Source organism: Vidua macroura, chromosome 5 (assembly GCF_024509145.1).
Source record: "Vidua macroura isolate BioBank_ID:100142 chromosome 5, ASM2450914v1, whole genome shotgun sequence".
Lineage (NCBI taxonomy): Eukaryota > Metazoa > Chordata > Aves > Passeriformes > Viduidae > Vidua > Vidua macroura.
This window is the reverse complement of record NC_071575.1, coordinates 52,080,384-52,100,279: the sequence shown is the minus strand read 5'-3', so window position 1 is coordinate 52,100,279 and position 19,896 is coordinate 52,080,384. Positions and strand designations below refer to the sequence as shown.

General features: G+C 35.2%; 1 protein-coding gene across 2 annotated transcripts; it reads left to right on the top strand.

The window, feature by feature from the left end:
• Window positions 1–133: 133 nt before the first annotated feature.
• IQUB (IQ motif and ubiquitin domain containing) lies at window positions 134–17,924 on the top strand. Of its 2 annotated transcripts, none has more exons than XM_053978567.1 (12): window positions 134–382; window positions 653–915; window positions 1,755–1,898; window positions 2,006–2,181; window positions 2,423–2,578; window positions 4,519–4,729; window positions 8,389–8,564; window positions 13,007–13,177; window positions 14,593–14,769; window positions 16,151–16,399; window positions 16,795–16,980; window positions 17,670–17,924. In XM_053978567.1, the coding sequence occupies exons 2-12, from the start codon at window positions 687–689 to the stop codon at window positions 17,817–17,819; spliced, it is 2,025 nt and encodes a 674-aa protein (XP_053834542.1). In that variant the 5' UTR covers window positions 134–382; window positions 653–686; the 3' UTR covers window positions 17,820–17,924. The 2 variants fall into 2 exon arrangements, with proteins under 2 accessions (XP_053834542.1, XP_053834541.1); XM_053978566.1 differs by having other exon boundaries at window positions 134–414.
• The last annotated feature ends 1,972 nt before the right edge of the window (window positions 17,925–19,896 follow it).

The window sequence follows — 19,896 nt, the reverse complement described above, 5'->3', positions numbered from 1 at the left end:
CCCGGCCCGGCCCCGCTCCCCAGTGCGCACGCTCCTGCTCCCCGGGCGTCCGGCCTGGTTGCCGTGGCTACCGCGCCGCCGCCGGGGCGAGCAGCGCCTGTCCGGAGCGCCGCCGGGCCGGGAGGTGCCGCGGGGGCAGGGGCAGGGTGCGGGGGTCCCAGCCGTGCGCCGAGCGGCGGCCGCACCCCCGGCCCCGGTGCGCACTGAGCCAGGGGCCCGCCCGCCCGAGCGGTTTGGCATCCCCGAGCTCCCCCCGGGAGCTGCGTCCCGAGTCGTGCGGGTTTGGTTGTGGTTTTGTATTGAGGAACGTGGGCTTAGGACTCTTCCAGCCCGAATAATTTCGGTGGCAACTCGGAAAACCGTAACGGTGTGCTGTCTCTGGGTAATGACCCCTTGGACCATCTTGTTCTATAGGTAAAGAACGAGAGGTAAAAAGAACTGTGCCGGCTACCTGCCTTGGAGTATTACGTTTGGTAAGCACCAGTCAAAAGTGCTTTCTGTTTGGTGGAAGCAAAGATCTCATACTGTTCTCAATAGGCCTTTTGGGAACAGATACAGGAAAAGCTTTTCAGGACAGTAAGTTACCCATAATTCTGGTAGTAGAAATGTGCCAGTATGTAATTTATAATAGATCCTGTGATTATTCTTGCAGAAAGGTTAAAAGCGTGCAACTGATGCTTTAGGAAATGGAAGATGCATCCGATGGCTTTGAAGTTGCTACATCTGAAGGGTCAGGTGCAGAGCAATCACCTGCATCCTCACAAGGAAAAGCAGTCGGAGAGGCTGGGGATCCAGCAGAGAAGCCTCTGCTTCCAGAACCTGCAGGCACTGCACAGTCAGAGGAGGGCTGGGACCAGCAGTCTCCTTCTCAAAATTCAGTACTACCAGATAATATAGCAAATGGGACAGAGACAGGTAAAGAAGTTGTTAAAATGTTGGGCATTAATGTTTCAAAGAGATATTTTTTCTTCAATTTGGTTATAGCTTCTTGCACCCCCACACACCCTCATTCTGTTTATGCTTGCTGGGATTTGGTCCTGCAGTAACACTTTAAATTCTCATATGAAACATACTCCAAAGGTAAGGAATGTATTCTTGATCTCAAACTGTAGTAGTCATTTCTAGATGGCGTTTTATAGAATGATCCTTATTTTCAGAAATGTGTATGAGTAGGTATACATATTTTGTATGTGCATTTAAATTAACAGTTTAGGCAACATTATAGAAATCACCTTACTATTTTACCTTTCTTAGATTCCCCTGTAACTTACCTGCCACCCTTCTTTATCTGTGTCTTTCTCCTGCAGTCTCCCAAATGCTCCATCATTTCCTACACCTGTTCTTCAGTGTTCTGGGTGTCTTCAGTCACTTCCTCTTCCCAATATAGGACCCCATTTTCTTAGTTCTTCAGAGCAGAACAGAGTATATCCCGTTCAGCACCTGAGCACAGTGAATAACAATTCCTAGTATGAACTTGCTGACTACTTTCCTCATTGCTGGGTTCCATTTATCTGCTCTCATTCTGAGTAGCTGGCTAGGAATATCTTTATGTGATGACAATATTACATTAGATACCGCCTTTAAAATTGTATGATAATACTATTTCAGCTTGCAAATAGACTGTCTTTTAGCTGAAAAAAAGATGATTATGTTGTGTTGCAGTGTTACAATAAAATCATCTTGGGGTAAAGTTGAACGAGTTATTTGTTTGTTTTGAGAAGCTTCCTGGGAATGAATTTTGGTTTTATTTTTAGCAAGCATGATTGAGGATAATGAAACACTTGGGAAGACTAATTCTGATGAAACCGTCCAGTCTGAGAATCAGGAACGTTTCCCTGGAGAAGTCATTCAAAAGGATTACCACATGCCTGATGTCATAACTGTCAGAATACAAACTGGTAAATGCTGCTTTTGCAGGTTTATCGATACATATGTAATTATGGTCTAATCTAGATGTGTTACTGAAAGAAGCAGTATTTATATTTTGGAACTTCCATTTTAACAGGTTCGAATTCATTTCAAGAAGTAGCTGTAAAAGTTGAAAGACCTACCTATAATAAACCTTTTCTGGGTGGATTTAGGAACATGTCAACAGGAGTGGAATTTCATAATGCAGGATCACAAACAAAACCCAAAAAACGACCTGACAAAGGAATTCAGTTATTTTGTAGAGAAACACAGGTAAAGTCTTTGTAATGTCCTTTTAGTATGTTGTTTTTGCCAAATGGAATAGAATCTGACACTATTTCTGATAGGAAACAGGAAGTAAATCTGAGATAAATGTGCAAATGAAAGTATTTAGTAGATAAATATCATTATTCTTGTGATTTTTATTGCAAAGACCTAATGTTGCCACTTAATGTAATGAGGAAAAAATATCTCAGTGTATTTTATTCTAATCTGACATGCATTTTTTCCCCAGACGGTTGTGGAAAAAAATACACAACAACAAACAAGAAATACAACATCGACACAGATGACTAAAATTGGCCTTTATGTATCAAACATGACTGACAAGCTAATAACTCCTGGGAAGTATTTTACAGCGGAGGAATACCATAAACGTAGACTTGAAGCAGTAAGTCCTTATCTGTTTGAAACTATCTGTAAAATAATGTATTGTGAAGGTTATCTGAATAGTTAACGAGTGTTCAAATGCCTGTTCAAAGACTGAATTTAAAAGTGAACTGTAAAATGTCTTCTTATGCTCATCTTCTATAATCTTTCAGATACAGGGGAAGTGCGTGTTTGCTCTGTGGTTTTAGTGACATTTGATACTTTGCAATCTCTTAAATATTAAGAATTCTGAAATTATTGTTTTCTGTCTCACAGTGACAGTTAAGTTTCCATGTAGAGCATTAAGGATTAAAACAGGCTTGTTCTTACAACATTCTTATGATCTCTTTGAAAGAACCTAAGCTACATGCTTAATGTATAGCCTGAAATAAATGGAGTATTGGGTTAGGATTTAGGAGATCTGCAATCAAGCTTTTGAGTTTTGAGAACAATCTATTTGAGAACAATCTGTTTTTCTTTGTCTGTTTGGTTGGGGGTTTTTTATCAGACTTATTAGGTTACCTTGGGCAAACTGATCTGTTTTGGATTTTGTTCAAGCTCCCTGCTTTGATACTAAAGTAGAAATGGGCTGTTAAAACACAGGCAGTGGGTCTATGCGCTTTTCCGGTGCATTGAGTTGCCTCATGAAGGCAATTCAGATTACAGATTCTGCATATTCAATGTGCAGAGGATGCCATTTAGGCATTCCACTCTGCTTTTTGAAAACCATGTGTTCTGTGACTGCACATTTAACTCAAATTGTGCCCTAAATTGTGTTAGATGAGGCACTGCTTTGTAAATGTTCTTGTTATTAATTTGCTTGCTGAAAATAGACAGTCTGAATCCAACTGAATGGAGAAACAGTTGATTCCCCAAGTGTCTAAGTAGAATAATTGTATTGACATGGTTGGCAAGATCTTTGGAATTTTCTGGGTAGAAGTTTTCTTTTAAAAACTTCTTAAATTGGTCAGCTTTAGCATCTTGTAAAAGTGGAACCCAAGTAGGCAGTAATTTCCTCAGGACTACCAATATGTTTTACTGTGGTCTTTAGTGACACTTGTTGAAATCTGTAATGTATCTATAGGTAATTTACAATGCACAGTAGGGAGATGTCATCTTGGTGTTGGTTCCCATTGATGGATTTGCACAGTGCAGTATAGGTCCATATTGAAATACTGTTTGAAGACATATTCAAGAGAAGTTTTAGATTAAGATATTAACAGAGATAATGCAACTGTATTAACATGATTTTGTGCTTGATAGCTTTCAATCTGAACAATGCTTGGTACCTCATGTCATTGATCTGACTGAACTGTTTGTAGTGCAAATGCTAACTCAGCCAGCAGAAGGTGAGGCTTGTGCAGTATCCTCCCTTAACATACCATAGACATTTCCCCAGTCCTCAATAGCCGCAGCTTGGGAAGGTCAATGATTTAATTTTCTTTTTTCATTTCTGTCTTAACACCTTTAGTAATTTCACTTTCATTATTTGTTCACAAATAAAATGCAGTTGATTTTGTGTCTAGATGTTGATTTTTGTAATTAGAAATTTTAAAGAAATTTTGCAACTGTGTCTGCATTTCCATTCTGTAAACTGGTAGTAAGATAAGGAAAAGAATAAAAAGAGTACACGGCAAAAGATATTTTTAAGGGGAGATTTGAAAAAGAAAAATGGATATTTAAATGTAGTTTATATTTTGATCTGATTATTTGAACCTATTTTATCCACTGTACTCACTGGTTAAATTCCTGCAGTTACCTAACTGAGTAATCATACTAGTGCTTAAACTAATAGTACGTGACTGATTTTGTAACATTTAAATTAGTTTCAGTACAAGAAAAATCTTAGAAAATGTAGTTAGGAAGCTGGAGAAAAGAACAGCTAAGAAATAATACTATGCTCCAAAATACGATGTTGTTTTGTTTTAAATTCATGATTTTTTTATATTGTATCATGTGTAGGTAATAGTATTACAGAAATATTTCCGTCGTTGGCATGCAGTAAATTTAGTACAAAATCTGAAGGAACAAAAGAGGTCAAGGCTGGCAAGGGAGGCACAAGAAGAATTACAGAAAAAAAGAGAGAAAGAAGAAAAATTGAGGAGGGAATATGAGAAAAAACTGAACCCTAAAACAAAAGAAGACTTTGAGCTACTGTACCATGACTTGGAATGTAAGTTTTCTTAAAGGGATATCTTTAAAGCAACAAAATAGTACAATTTGTTTAAAACAAACTTAGGGTTTTACATGTTTTTATAGATACTTCCATGGTTTTCTTTCTGCTTTACAGTGGAAATTGTTTCATTTTAAAATAATTATTTTACTTTTATGTATTACTAGAAATAGAAAGAAGGCTTTGATGCTCTGTAAGCACTGTTCAGCAATAACTAAACATCCCTGTGTTACCAACATCCAGCACCTTACAACCTGCTATGACTAAAATTTAACTCTACCACAGCCAAAACCAGTACACCTTTTTTAGAAATAACTGGCTTATAGAATAGTGCTCTTTGGCAGTTTTATTAACATTTTTATTTATGTCTAAAGTTAAGGTCAAGAAGAATCAAAGGGTGTCTTTTTAGATCAGAGTTGCTTTTATCTTTCACTCTACATTTAAATTGCTGAAAAATTTTTGTACAGAATTTTGAAACATATGACAGAAGTTATTACTTTTGTCTTAGTTGTCCTCTACTGATGCTTTTTCTCCTTTCTAGTTCATTCCATGTTTCACAAAACTGTGTTGTCAAAATTTTAAAAATCTCTTAGGAATTCTTCAGGACTTTCTGAAAGTCATACATTTCCTGTTCTTGGAGTAGATGATGTTTAATACAGGCAAGCACTTCTAAACTTTTCCAGAAAACTAATGTGAATACTGCAGATAATTGACATAAAACCTTACAAGAATCTAATGGTGCAAATCGAACAAAAAACTTAAAGTATGTCCTTTGGAAAAATAAAAACAGTCAAAAGCTGTGTACTTGTACCAGCATATAATGAAACAGCAAAATTTTTGGTTTTTTACAATGTCTCTTTTAAAGCCAGATTTTTTTACTGTGACTTGTTACAATTCTTATGTTATCTCAGCTACTTTATCTCAGTGCTTTATGGTCTAGCTCTTTGCCAGTTTGGGTATTGCTGTCCCTGTAGCAGAACTGACCTAATAGATTACCTACTTCATTGCAAAGCCACCTGCTCTTAAACAATCTCAGCTCTTTCTTCAGTGGTAAACTGAGCATAAATTTGGTGGCATGTGTTATTCATAGAGCTCAGGATCACGATTCAAAAATTCCCAAGTTATACACAAATCTTTTAATGCTGTCATACTTCGTGTGGCATTGAACAAATGACTTTGTCTGAATTAATAAATGAATTATAAATATCACTGTTCGTGACAAATGTAAAAATTATTGCTTGTCTTGAACTTTGCAGTTGTTGGAATGGTATCTTCATGAGATTTGTGGTTTGTTTGAGATTGTCTACCCCTCCTTTTTTTCTTTGTAGATGGTTTGCTTTTCACTTCCCAAGAATCAAGCCCTTTTCAAGTTGTATCTGACTAAGTAATCAAAAGCCAAGGTACTCAAATAGTATTTTTTTCCTTACCACTTATGAGAAGTCTTAGTATTTCCCATCTGATTTTCTGTAATATTTTATTCAGGAAGGTGCTTCCAGACTAGTGTGCTGTCAGATGTATGATCCACTTTTTTAAGTGTGAAAAGTCTTACTTGCAGTAGAAACAACCAAGTTCAGTTGAAGTTATGGAAGAGTGCTGATCTTCATGATATTTTTAGATTTGAAAATTATGGTTATGCAAGTGTCTCTTGCTTAATTTAATGACTTTGAATTCACAAATAATAACTTGCAGCCAAGCATGTTCAGAAATTTCATATCTAGGCAACCTGAAAAAACATTTGGCACTTTAGAACAAATTCCAATATTTGAATTTTTTTTTTAATATTTTGTTAAAAATAATGGTTGGTATCAATCTCACTCTTTAGTTTTCATTAACTGGTGTTGACTAGTTGCTTCTCTAGTTGCAGTCATGCTCTTCATTTGAATAGAGCTTAATGATTCTAGGAAGTTGAGGTTTTTTCCTACCTGCATCTGGAACAATTTTGCATTCTTACAGTGCCAACAATTTACACAAGCTAAATCATTGTGACAGTAATAGAATGGGACTATTGTCCTCCAGGGATCTGTGAAGGTTATTGCTGCAGTAGCAACAGAGTTACTATTACAGGGTCAGCCAGTACAAGCAATTCCTGGTGGTACAAAAACTTGTCTGTTGACTGTATAGTGCAAATGAGGTCTATCTATATATTCAGCATGTCTGCATAGGCATTTATTATTTATTTGAAAAGTTTGAACTATTTTACTTTATAAACACTGGAATAAAAATTGTAATGAGTAAAATTTATGCAGATAGATAATCTGCAGAACAGATAATGTAAGAGGAGTACTTTAACTTGTTGCATGTAAATGGGGACTCAAGAGGTGAGTATCAATGGTGAGCAATAGGTTCTTCATGTCTGAAAGTATAAAATTGCTTACTGTATTTGTTAGCTCCACCTTAGAAGTTGCTGCCCCCTTCAGGCATAATAAAAGTTCATGTAAATTAATTCTATATAATGGTGTTGTTTGCTGAATTGACTTTATTTAAAATATATATCTTTGGGTTCTCAGAACTTGCCAGACAGCTGTCATATTACAGCTTGGAGAGCCTTAAGGAAACAAATTGAAATATTTAAAAGTGGAAAACATAAGGTACTGTAGATAAGAAGCTACAGGCAGAAGATAAACCTTCCTCCTCTCCCTTCTCCTGCCTCTAATCTTACCTGATCCAGGATGTTACAGGCTTTTTCAGTGCATCACATATTGAATGGTTTTATTTTACGCTGGGTTTTGCTTTTGCGTAACTGTTCTGGGATGATTACAACACTTTGAGGTATTCTTCAGGAATGTTGAAGTTTTGGATCTTATAAAATTCCCTACAAAACTCCAGAGGTATTTGAACTAGATCAGACTCTTCAGAGAAGCCAGGAATTGTTATGGGATATGCAAAGGCAGTAAACACAGTTTGATTTTACAAGCAGATTTCTCTAAAGCCATGTAGTCTGTATATCTGCAGCAGAAGTGTCAGGGGGTAAGATTCTCATAGAGCATGTAGTGCTGTCATGTGCTACTGTCATGTGCTGCTGTCATGACCATCCTGTGGCTTCTTCTGTGGCCACTTTCACCCACTTGGTTAGTTATGTTTTAGAAAACGAAAGGGAGAGTAAAGCAATGACTGTCGAGTTACTATTGTGTTCTCATCTGCCTTGGATGGCAAAAGGTGATACCACTGCAATGTTCAGTGTAAGACCTGAAGGGCTAAATGTTACTGTCAGTTAAGTTTTATCTCGGTTTTGGAGGACTTCAAGCTTCTTTAGATTTTACTAATTTTTGCAGGGAGAAGCAGTAATATTCTCAGCACTGAGTACTAGTGGTACCACATTAAGATGCAGCCATTTCATCATACATTTCCACAGGAGCTAAATTCTTTTTCTCACATAAAAATTCTTTTTCTCCTACTCATCCTTGAGTTTTGAGTACAAATTGGCAGTCTGGAATTGATGTACACACACATACTCTCACAGAACATCTGTATAATTTACATTCATTTCTAGGCCATCTTGCATGTATTGAAAATAGCTATAACCGTCAATTCCCTAAAATGGAAACTGGTTTTTAGTGAATATTGAAAGAAAAGTCAGTTATGTTGTTTCTTAAATATGAAAGCAGAAGTTTTGCTGGAAAGCATCTCATAAAAAATACTCAAAATATTTGTATCTGCAGTGTGGATGCAGGAGGAGACTGAGCGAATTAACAGAACTCTTACTGGAGCTAAAAGAAAGGCAGCACTTTGTGCACTTCTGGAAGAAGAGACACAGCTCATTGCTTGCATTGGGATGCACAAACTAAATGCCAATGTGGAGAATCAACAAAAAGCAATACTGCACTTTCTGGTTAAGGTCAGTAATTAGGCTGATAATAAAGAATACCAAAGTACAGGAACAGAAAATACACCTGCAAAGTACAAAAAGTACCTTTTGTAGTTTTTAACAGTTAATCATGTGAATGCTAATGTTATAAATATCCAAATTATATGGTTGTTTGTGTCAATACAATTCAGTAAGTTTCTTTTTCCAAGCTGAAAATTTCATAGCTGTCAGACCAATTGAAGGTTGAACAGTGCATTGGTAAGGCTGTTAATTATAAAAAATATAAACAATGCATATAATTAATTATAATAATATAAATATGTTATCCTTCAGGAGGTAAAGTTGTCACTAATTCCCCAAATGATTATAGGCCTGTGGTCATCATATGTCTCTCTTTAAAGAGAGCATTTACTCTGTTTTCCTGTATAAAGAAGAGTTTGCATCTGATGTTGAACTCAGTTATTAAATCATTGACTTTAGTTCCATTAGAATTTTAAATTGAGATTTCATTCTTCTATAATCTTGGGGATAATATTTAAGGGAAGTTCCTTCAGTCTTAGTAAAAAAAATGAGAATTCCTTCATTCACAAAGATGATTTAAAATAGTGTTAAATTCAATGGTATCTTAATGTAAAATACAGAAAACCTTGTCCTTTTAGGTAGACGTCCAGCCATTGGAAAAAAGTAATAGTTTATTTCTAAAGTATGTGACATGATTATGAAAAGAAGTACTGCAAAAGAAATGGTTTTTAGCGATCAATTTTTAAAATTATTATTATTTTAAAATTTTGACTGTTTAGTGCTCAAAAGTAAAAATGGCAGTTTTGTACAAAAGAGACTTTTTTCATTCTTTTTATTACTGATGCAGAGGAACTGTAGTCTATATGTGATTTGATAAAATGTATTACATTTCTCATTGTGAACAAGTTGCTTATCTGAAATATTAGTGGAAATGTTACTACATTTATTACTGTGGTATGATTGTTTTCTCTCTTACTGCTTTCAAAAATGAAAAAAAAACCCAGAAAACCAAATAATGAGGAATATTTTCAGAGCCTTGAATAATTTCTGTGTTTAATGTTTGCTCCTACTACTTACAATGTGTTCTGTTACTTTCTAAGAAAACGAAGCCTAGAACAGTCAAAGGAAATATATTTCTCTCTTAGCTGACTCTGTTGTTATTTTTCCCATAAGGACTGATTTCCAGTGTCCTACCTGTACAGATTGCTTCCAGCACATAGTCTTACAAGCTGTACAGTTTCCTTGCATCTAAAATCAGAAGCAAAATGTTCTTCAACACAAGAACTCTCAGTGACAGTTGATGTTCAGAGAATCAGGAGACACATTAGAGACAACAGATATTTTGTCTTTCCAAGCAGTGGACATTTTCCTGAAGCAGTTACTAATAATTTATATATTCCTATTTTAAATGTATAAATTATGTTTTTCATGAAGAGACTGTAATCTTTTTTGTTTTAAAATCTATTGAGCTTCTGAACTAGAGCAACTTTTCATGTTTTTTATCATATCAGCTGTAGGACTTTGAGTGTTGTTCCAAACTGTTGAAATAGTTAGCTCTAACTCAGAGGGAGAAAAAGTAACAATTTTTGCATTTTTTAAAAAAGATAAAGTAAATATAATTTTGTAAATCTCAAAATGAAATGGATGGCTTGCTATGACAATAACAGTGCAGTTTAAGCACTTCAAATTACAGTATGAAATTTATTTTTGAGTGCTTGATTAAGGATTATTTCGTTTTTTCTTGAACTTCAAGCTTGTAATGTCAATCTGGACACTTGCCAGTTAAAGCTGCAATAATACCTTTCACATCTGAAGACTGCAAGCTGCAGTAGCCAATGTGGTATGAAACTTGCTTCTCCATGAAAACCTTTGTTCCCTTCTTTGCTACTTTAAGCATGTACCTCCACAGGCATGTGTGCCCTTAGGAAGGTTGCTACTGGTTGTGTGTATCCTATGTTCTAGGGGGTTCATTATGCTGAGCTCGTTCTTCTTCAGCATTTGTACTTTGGAGAGGAAATCTTTGATTAAGCTTTTATACAGCAATCATATTGACTTGATGAAATTTGTATAACTATTAACTGTCACTCAGTTCATACCTTTCATGCTTTGTGCTATTTCTGCACACATGCTATGGATTTTTTTTATTATACTTACATTTTTCTCTCTGTCTGTGATGGTGTGTTTCTCTCCTCAGGCACTTTTTCTGCTTTCATGCATTGGCAGCAGAGTGTAGTCGTAGTAACCTTGCTTTCTGAAGTAATACAGATAACAGGATTATTGTAAATTCCACAGCACTGCCAGCAGACTAAAAGACAAGTGAAAGCTGGCAGAAGATCTCAAAGTTTTAGGTTTTCTCCTGTCTGGAGTACCGAAAAATAGTCCTGAAATCAGAGAACTTGTGATTCTTTCTTTTTTCAGTAAAAAGTTGCATATTTTTTTTTACATTTAAAATTTGTTTTATGTAATACCCACGTATGATAAGGTAGTAAGAAAAATACAGAAGTTACAGATTTATTTTTGAAGAATTAATTATAATAATAGAATTGGTCTGTATTAAGGGTCATTTGCAGAATGGGATACCAAGACTACTTGCACAATTGGGTTTGCAAATTATCAGAAAAATCTAATTTTACTGACTATTTCTTAGGGTCTACTCTGGCCATTGATTCTTTCTAGCATTAGCAAATGACCTTTGTCTGTTACTGTAAGTGATTTCCTTGAAGAAGATCAAATGTAGGTACTGAATTAACTACTACATGGAAAACAGTGGTTTGTCCCAGTCTAACATACAAAGGATTGTCAGCATGATAGACCCTCTAAGTTGGTCTGAATTTTATTGTTTGCAAAGTGTGGGTTTGTTAGTTTTTTTTTGTTTTGTTTTTGTTTTTGTGGGTTTTTTTTGTTTTGTTTTGTTTTTTTTTTGGTTTTTTTTTTTTTGGTTTTTTTTTTGGAATTTCTAGTATTGTACAAAGATAGTGAAACAAAATGAAAATATAGTAGAATGCTCCCTATTATGAGAGAGAAAAAAATTACCTTGCTCTAGTTTTGCTGAAATGCAAAGATTTCATCAAGTAATTAAGAGTTGATTGTTTTAGGGTTTTTTTAGCTAATGTCTGGTTTTGCGATTGCATTTCTTAGTTTTGGCTCTGAAATGTCTTAATTTTGGCTCTGGTTAACAATATCTCCTTTAATTAGAGTTCTACCCCCACTGATAATGTAATTAAATGTCATTAATTTTATGTTAAATCCTTTGTAAAATTATTTTGTCTTTCTTTTCTTTACTTAACTTTATTTATTTAAAAGTGAGGAAAACTTTTGATCATGGTAATAACGAATCATATCTCTTCTAGCTATCTAATATTCTTGGTATTTTTATAACTTATCAGCATATCAAGCCTATTTAATCAAAATAATGATTGTTTCTATGCTGGTGTCATGTCCAGAAAACTACTAGGCATGTGAATACTGAATAAAGTGTTTCTGTTGTTAGGTTACACTGAGACTGCAAGGTGAAGTTTGTGAGTGTTAGTGAGCACTTAAGTTCCAAATATAGTGAAAAAGAATAATTAATACATAGAAAGATGTTTCAAATACCTCTCCCGAAAGAGGAGGAGGAAACATTTCCTTTTCCTTCCTAAGAAAAGGAAATGTTAAGTAATGATGGGGGAGAGGCTTTTGAAACTTCCCTTTCTATTGGAATTGGATACTTGTCTCCTTATGTAACAGTGTGATTTGCAACCTAAATCAATCTTCTGGAAAAAAGAAAATGGTTATACTTTTTAGATCTTGTGGGGCAGGTGACGTGATGTAACTTCTTACTGTCTATAAAACTTAAAGATGTGCAAAGAGATAATTGAAGCATAAGGCATATATGGCATGTGGTTAAGTTAGCAAACAAGAAGCTAGGTGAAGTGTCTGGTAAACTATAAACACATACCTTGCCCTAGCTCTAACAAACCATATTCCTTCTGTCCTTCTCTGCAACTAGTATAAATAAAACAGTTCCCTGGAGATATTTTTTACTGCAGTAGACTTAATGGTCTTAAATTTGCAATCTTTACACAGTCAACAGACATACTGATTTTTACTGATAGTTTGAAGGGATTTATAACTGCAAAGTGAAATACAGAGCAAATGTATTCTAACACTACTGTCAGTAAATTCACTTTAAAGAAATAGAGCATATCCCTGTAGGAGAATATTATTTGCTTTTACTGTCCTGAAAGTTGAAATTGTCATGACCCACAGCTTTAAATAAAATGTCCAATTGAATGCTTGCTTTGGTGGAAGAGATGCTGTATCAATATCGAAAATAGAATTAGCCTTTTGCGTTAGTCAAGCATTAACATTAAGTCCCTATTTGCTCTGATGAAACTTGATGTAACATAATGCCATTGTTAAGCTGATGGTCAGATTTTAGTAGCTCAGAGTTCTGCAAATTGTTTCTGAAGTGTGCACAGCCCAGGAGGTGGAAAGCATTTGATGGAAAAATCACTGAAATGGATACACAGAACTCACTCCGTGGTAAAGAACTACTTGAAATCTACCGCAGCATTAACACAAGGGGCATCCCAAAAGATGAGAGAACATCTGTGCTGTTAACACTCAAATGGACAGTGAAGGTGAGGTTTAGTTTTCTATTTATGTTTAGCTTGAAGCTGTACTTTCCAAAGGTGCTGTCACTTAATTATGTTGACACATTAGCAATGCTGCTGCTGGCAGACAAGTGCCGTGATGGTGAGCTGGCAGCTGGAGACCCTCATGTACTACCTGGTGTGTGAGTGTAATTTACATTCCAGATACACTCTAAATTCATATTTTACTTTATCATGTGTATATTTGTCTTCAGGTTGTGTTAGAATTTTAACCCCATGGTTTTAGACTTCTTTGTATATTAATACATAATACAATTTTAGTACAAAGTTTTGTTTACTACTTAATATCAACCTTATGAGAAATGTGGCAAGGATATATGTGGCAATTGCCATTTATCTTTTCTCAGTTATTTGAAATATCTGTTTAGAACCTTATCTCTCTATTGGTTTGGATTACCAGTTTTATGGGTAGCAAATACTGATTTTTTTCTTCTTCTCTTTGCCCTTCACTTCCCACCGCCACTGTTGCTGCTAGTGTTCCCAATGAATTAGAAGCTGGTTGCATTTTTTTAGTCTTTCATATTGGTTTTATTAATTTATTCATGTATAAAAAGAATGAGTTTCTTGGTCCTTTCAGGATGATACAGATGACATCAGCCTAGAATAGAATGCTGCTTCCTGATCTTATTAAAACAAACAAGCATCTTGCTGTTTGTTTTAGTAGTGCCATTATTTGATTTCAAGTCACTATGGCATTGAGAGCACTTCTGGTTTATGAACTCTTGCCCATCTTAACACAAGTCAATATTGCTGTAGTGAACAAGTCAATTTCTGTAAATTATCACTCTCTTTTACCTGAGAAATCACTGAACTCATTCACCTCTTATGTTTCTCTCTCTGGAGAATCTCTTGCCAAGCATTTGAAATATTGAAGTGACTAATTTCCAGGAATACTGTCAAAGTCCCCCATGCCTCTTGTGTGGTGGATTTTTTGGGTTTTCTTGTGGCATTTTTTAAAACCCATCCATATTACACCTCCAATCTCATACAAAGGAAGCTTCTTAGGGAAATATTTCTTTGGACTTCTGAAGACTTAAAAATTTGCACTTGTTGAGTACCTCTGCTAAGCATCTTTTAGTGCTTCCAGGCTTACAGCTCCTCACAGCTTGGGTATACATATACAGGCCCTTTAACACAGAATGTATAAGCATTCTCACTTTTGTAGTTCTACAGTTGTTTCATTGGAGATTTTTTCCCCTGAGATACTAACGAGTTCTTCTGTGAACATGTTCTTACATGAACATAGAGAGGTATGAATGGTAATGCCCATAGATTCCATAGTTTGCTTTCATGTCTTACTGAATTCTTTTGTTTGTTTGCGTCTTTATTGTTGAGCAGTTTATTTTCCTTTTGCTCTCTTTTTTTTTTTTTTTTCTTTTCAGGAACATGAATGTAAATTAACACAGGAAATAGTGGCATTAATTGACAGGGAAATTGATCTTATGTCAAGAGAGGTGAAAGAATGCAACTTGGAAGGACTGAGGAAAAGAATTTGTACATTATTTCTCCAGTACATCAAAATTCCAGAGTTTAACCCTCAGGTTGCTGGGTTAATTAAGGTATTATTCTTATTTTGCAGCCTGACATAGTAGCCACTGAATTAAAGAGAAGGGGGATGGAAAATATTAAAAGCTTTTTTATTTTACATTTTGCTGTAGAATTGGTGGAGGAGTTCCTCAGGAAGTAAAACGCAGCAAGTACATAGGTTTCACACAAATAAATTTTTATAGTTCTATTAGGAAGCATGGGGCATAGACATGGTCATAAGTACCTGACAAGTGGCTGGCAGCACTGAGAGAGCCCAGGAACTCTTGTGTCTGAAATAAAACATCTGAAAGTTATATGGTAGATCTTATGGGATGGTATCAGTAAAATGTAATAGCAAAGCGGTACCAATATACTGAGAGAGGAAGTCGTAGTTTTTTCTGCTGGTCAAGAGGCAGCATGCCGTGCATCCAGAAAGGAAGAACATAGCCCATGTCAATGTCTAGTGACCTAAGCAAAAACTGTTCCAGGCTTCTGTTGCAGAATCAGTTGCTACTGTGTGCGAAGAAGATGTAGTTAGTTTTGTGTGAGTGTTCTTCTATTCTGACTACAGATTACAAAGGAAAATATTGATTCGCTATCATATGTTGCTGCTCTAAGTAGCAATATCTGTTTTGCATCTATCAGAAGAGCATTCCTTGTACAGTTGTCAGTGTTATCTCAGGAGTAGAGAATCTGTCAGATTTAGATGCAGATGTTAGATTTAGAAGCAACTAACAGTTAATTTTACACTAGGTTTATTAGCAGATGTACCATAGCAGAGACTGAAGATTATCAGACTACTCAAACTATTCAGTTACAGACTTGGTCTGTCTGCACAGACTACATTATGTTCTTTTCAGAACTCATGATGGAATATGAGGATGAGGAGTTCGCTATCAAGTTTAGTCTATTTTCTTCCCCTGTGTTGTTTCTGGACATGTGGGTCTGATGATTTTGTGTTCTTATGCCAAAATAATAATATGCCCATAATCTCAGAGTTTTGTCTTTGCTGTAAAGGGAAGATTCTACATGAAAAATCAAATGCAGAGAATTTAGTTTCTCTTTTCTCTGTGTTGTCATCTTTCCAGAATAACTGATAATCCACATACATAAAAGCACCAGGAAGAGCACTGGAACATAATTTTTAGGATCTTCATATAGCTTAAAAATGAATTGACTGATTTATATAACTGATTTTAGCAAATGCAGTAAGAAAATACAGTGAGTCTTGGTATCCTATCCAAGAACAATCACAACACTTTATTGGGTATTTTAAAATAAATACTTCTAGCTTTTACATATTAAAATACTTGCATGAAGATATGGAAGACATATCCTGACAGTGTTTGAGTAACATACAAATAATAAAAGATACCCTGTAGTAAATTAACTTCTTTTTAATTTTATTTTTAGGTTCCACAAGATCCCTTAAAGCTTTATAAAAATGTTTACTTCTGTCATAGCTGCGAAAAGTACTTAGCACCTACTGAGTTTCCCATTCCTGCGAATTCCCACACTATTGGCAGATGTCGCTCATGTTACCAGCTTGATAATGAGGCTCGGCAACGAGAAGCATATTTCAAGTACAGACTTATACTAGAAAATCTCAGGAAGTCTGAAGTTGATTACCAGGATGATAGTAAAATTGTTTTCTTAGTTCAGGTACTGTTGGAAAGAGCATTGCAACTCATAGTAGGCAGTGGCTTTGACTGTATGTCCTTTATTGAGAAATGGGCTAAAAGCTGCAGCTTCTTCCTGTGATATGCGATGTTCCACACCATAAGGAAGAAACCCTTAAGCTCTTGATGCATAAGTCTACTTTAAAAGGTGGTTTGCAAGCTATACACTAAAAGAAGTCTAGCTGACAGGTTAAAGAATCAGATGTTCCAATGACTATGCAAAAGTATATATGTATGTCAAGATGCTCTTTAACCAAGTGATTATATGACGTGCATAGAAATTATTTCTTACCCAAAGCTTTATTTGGCTTTTTACATAGGTGCAAGACTTGTAGAATGAAACATGCTCCTTCATTTTAACCCTGTTTTCTATTTCAGCTTCCAGATATGCAGTACCTGATTGAGAACATATGGAACTGCCAGTCAGCTCTCAGTGCCTGCAGTGACCTGTATGATTTGGTTATGGTCAGGTGGGATAAGCAGCATGAGTGGTCTCCATGGAACACTATTCTCCTCACTAAAGAAGAGGCAGATGCACATCTTAAGCTGTGTAACCTTCAGAAGGTAAATTTCAATAGGCCTTTTTTTTTTTTTTTAACATTATTTTATGTTTTAATAGAATCCTGTGACTAATTATGTTGGGCCAAATTTGGTCCTTACAATTATCTGTGTTTAAATTGGCTCATTGTGACTATTTAAATGATTGCATCTGTATTATTAAACAAAATGGACAGTAATCCAGGAGGCATCTGGCATGTACAGCTCATTCCAGATACCTGAACTCTGTCTTGCCCCAATTCTCCCTCCTGAAATGCAAGGAATGCCCCTACAGTCTTCACCTTGCAAATGCTGCTATCTAAGCATTGCCTTATTTAATTTTCAAATATAAGTAAAAATCATTTTCTCACCTGAAATAAAGAAATAAATAAGTTTTATCTTGAATGAATAAAAAAAGTTACTCTGGTTTTAAAACATGATTAATATGTTACAAGGAGAAATTTTCACTACTGGGCCATAAGATAGTACTATTGAACTACAAAATATTTCATTATATATATATATATATATATATATATATATATATATATATATATACACACAAATAAATGATCTGCCTTAGTTTATAAAAAGGTCACTATTTACAATGTCTAAAATATGTCCAAATGTTTATAATGTCTAAAATATGAAGCAATACATATATTTTTAGATATTTTAATTGTATTTATGATATTTGAATTTATTTTTCTTTTCAGACTTATGAAGCTCCATTTATTTACAGAATAGAACAAAAGCATATCCGGGCAAAAAACTACTTTGCTCAGATTCCTGTGATGTCATCATTTTTGCATAGAAGTAGCAATCAGTCTAATGCAAATTCCTGCAAAAAAAACATAGTTCTTTGAAGTTAAAGAAGTGAACTAAATTCCTAGGTTTTAAAGAAATATACTTTTTCATCAATACCCTAATTGTATTACACAGATCAAAATAAACTTCTAAGGATAAAATAATTTGATCTCGATGAGTTAATTTAACTGCATTTCAAGTTTTGTAACCTTATTTTAAAAAAATAAAATGTTGTTAAAGAGCTTTGTAAACTCTCAGGTTTTAGAGCAATGATTATTTTTCTGTGTATTCCTGCATTGCTTGGAACATTCTGTCTGCAGTGTAATATTCCTGTTGGGCAAATTCTGTTAATTCTTTGTCACCCTTTAATTAGAAAATTAATACTATAGCACTGTATTAATTTATTTTTCTTGTCTTAAGCACATAAGGCGGAAACCCCTTCAAACCCTGGATTCATACAGAACAATAGAATATATATAGCTTTCCAGATGTAGCTGCTTTGCCTGCAAACATTTGTGCAAAAGAACAACTTTACATTTCATAGCTCATCTAGATGGTCATTGTGGGACTGCCAGCATGTAATTATTGTATCTGATGTTGAAATTTTTGTAATAATTATAATTTGAGTATTATAATTTAAATATCATAATTTGAAATACACATTTCAGACTGTTTGAAATATGTTTATTTTTGAGGAGTTTGTATTATTTGAAGAAGTAAATTCTCCCCATAATTAAGAAAGTTTATGTTTGATCATAGTTACAGAGAAAAACATGATATGGTGTAAATTCAAAAATCCAACAGAAAGTTGCAAGGTTCTTCTTGAAACCTCTATTTTAAGATGTGGCTTTGATGCAGCCTTTTGCGCTAACAGATGAAACTACCTAGGAAAAAGCAGTAGCATTGACAAAGAGAAATAAGTACATATTTGACAGCAAACAGCTGAAAACTAAATTGACTCCCTGAACAGAACATGAACTATAGAACCAGTACCTGGCTGACAGGTGCATTTTAACATCTTTGGAACCTTTCCACTGATGTTACCATTAAATCCAGAATTTTAGTTTAATTAAGTTCTGGATTGTAGTTCAGTACTGAACTAATTGTAGAATTGCAGCACATGAGCATTCCAGCTGATGACTTACATGCTTTCTGACATCTGAGCCTTAAGATATGAATGGCTGCTAAGTCTGAATTTCCCCCAGAGTGATAAAAGGCGTTTTGAAGTAAATTATGGGTTGAACGGTAATGAGTCACATAGATAGGAATCTGTCTCTTTATAATTTTTTTCCCTTCTTTCTTAAACATATTTTTAAAAAGGTAATTTACAACTCCAGAAGGATGATTTAAATAAAAAGTAAGGAAATAGTTCAAACAAATGTGCAAAGCCAATAGTCCATTGATTTCAATGCAATGCAGTGTTGGAGGTTTCTGGAACCCTAGAATCATTTAAGTTGTGAGGACCTTTAAGATTGAGTCCAACCATTAACCTGACACTGCCAAGTCCACCATTAAACTCTGTCTCTAAGTTCTACATCTACATGGCTTTTAAATACCCCCAGGTGTGGTGACTCCATGACTCCCCTGGACAACTTCTTCCAAAGCTTGACTACCCTTTCAGTGGAGAAATTATTCCTATCATCCAACATAAATTTCTTCTGGTGCAACTTGAGGTCATCTTCTCTTGTCTCTCTAGACTCTTCACTAGCTTCACTGCCCTTCTCTGGACATTCTCCAGCACCTCAATCTCTTTCTTCACCCTTAAACAACAGATCTCTCATGCAGATCATTGGTAAAGACATTAATCAGTACTGGCCCCAGTACTGAGCCCTGGAGAGCACCACTGGTGACTGTGTGCCAGATCAATGTGAACTCCATTCACCACCACCATTACTTCTTTCCTAGCAGTGCCCTTTAGTCACACTGTGAAAACTTTTGTGTAAATAGTTAAAAATTTGTGCTGGAAGTATAGTGAGTTGGATGCTTGACTAATATTTTGAACATGCTTTTCCAAAGCATGCAAAATAAGCATCTTCTAACTAATGTCATCCTTCAAATCAGTGTCCAAAAAACCACCATTTTTAGGAGCGAAGAAAAAAGGAGAAAATATATGCAGATATATTTTGGAGCTAAATT

Excerpts from the sequence above, each read along its gene's own strand:
- IQUB (XM_053978567.1), top strand. The coding sequence starts at position 687 with ATGGAAGATGCATCCGATGGCTTTGAAGTTGCTACATCTGAAGGGTCA. Across the intron at positions 4,730-8,388 it reads ACTGTACCATGACTTGGAAT|TGTGGATGCAGGAGGAGACT; the intron begins GTAAGTTTTCTT and ends TTGTATCTGCAG. Across the intron at positions 16,400-16,794 it reads AAATTGTTTTCTTAGTTCAG|CTTCCAGATATGCAGTACCT; the intron begins GTACTGTTGGAA and ends TTTCTATTTCAG.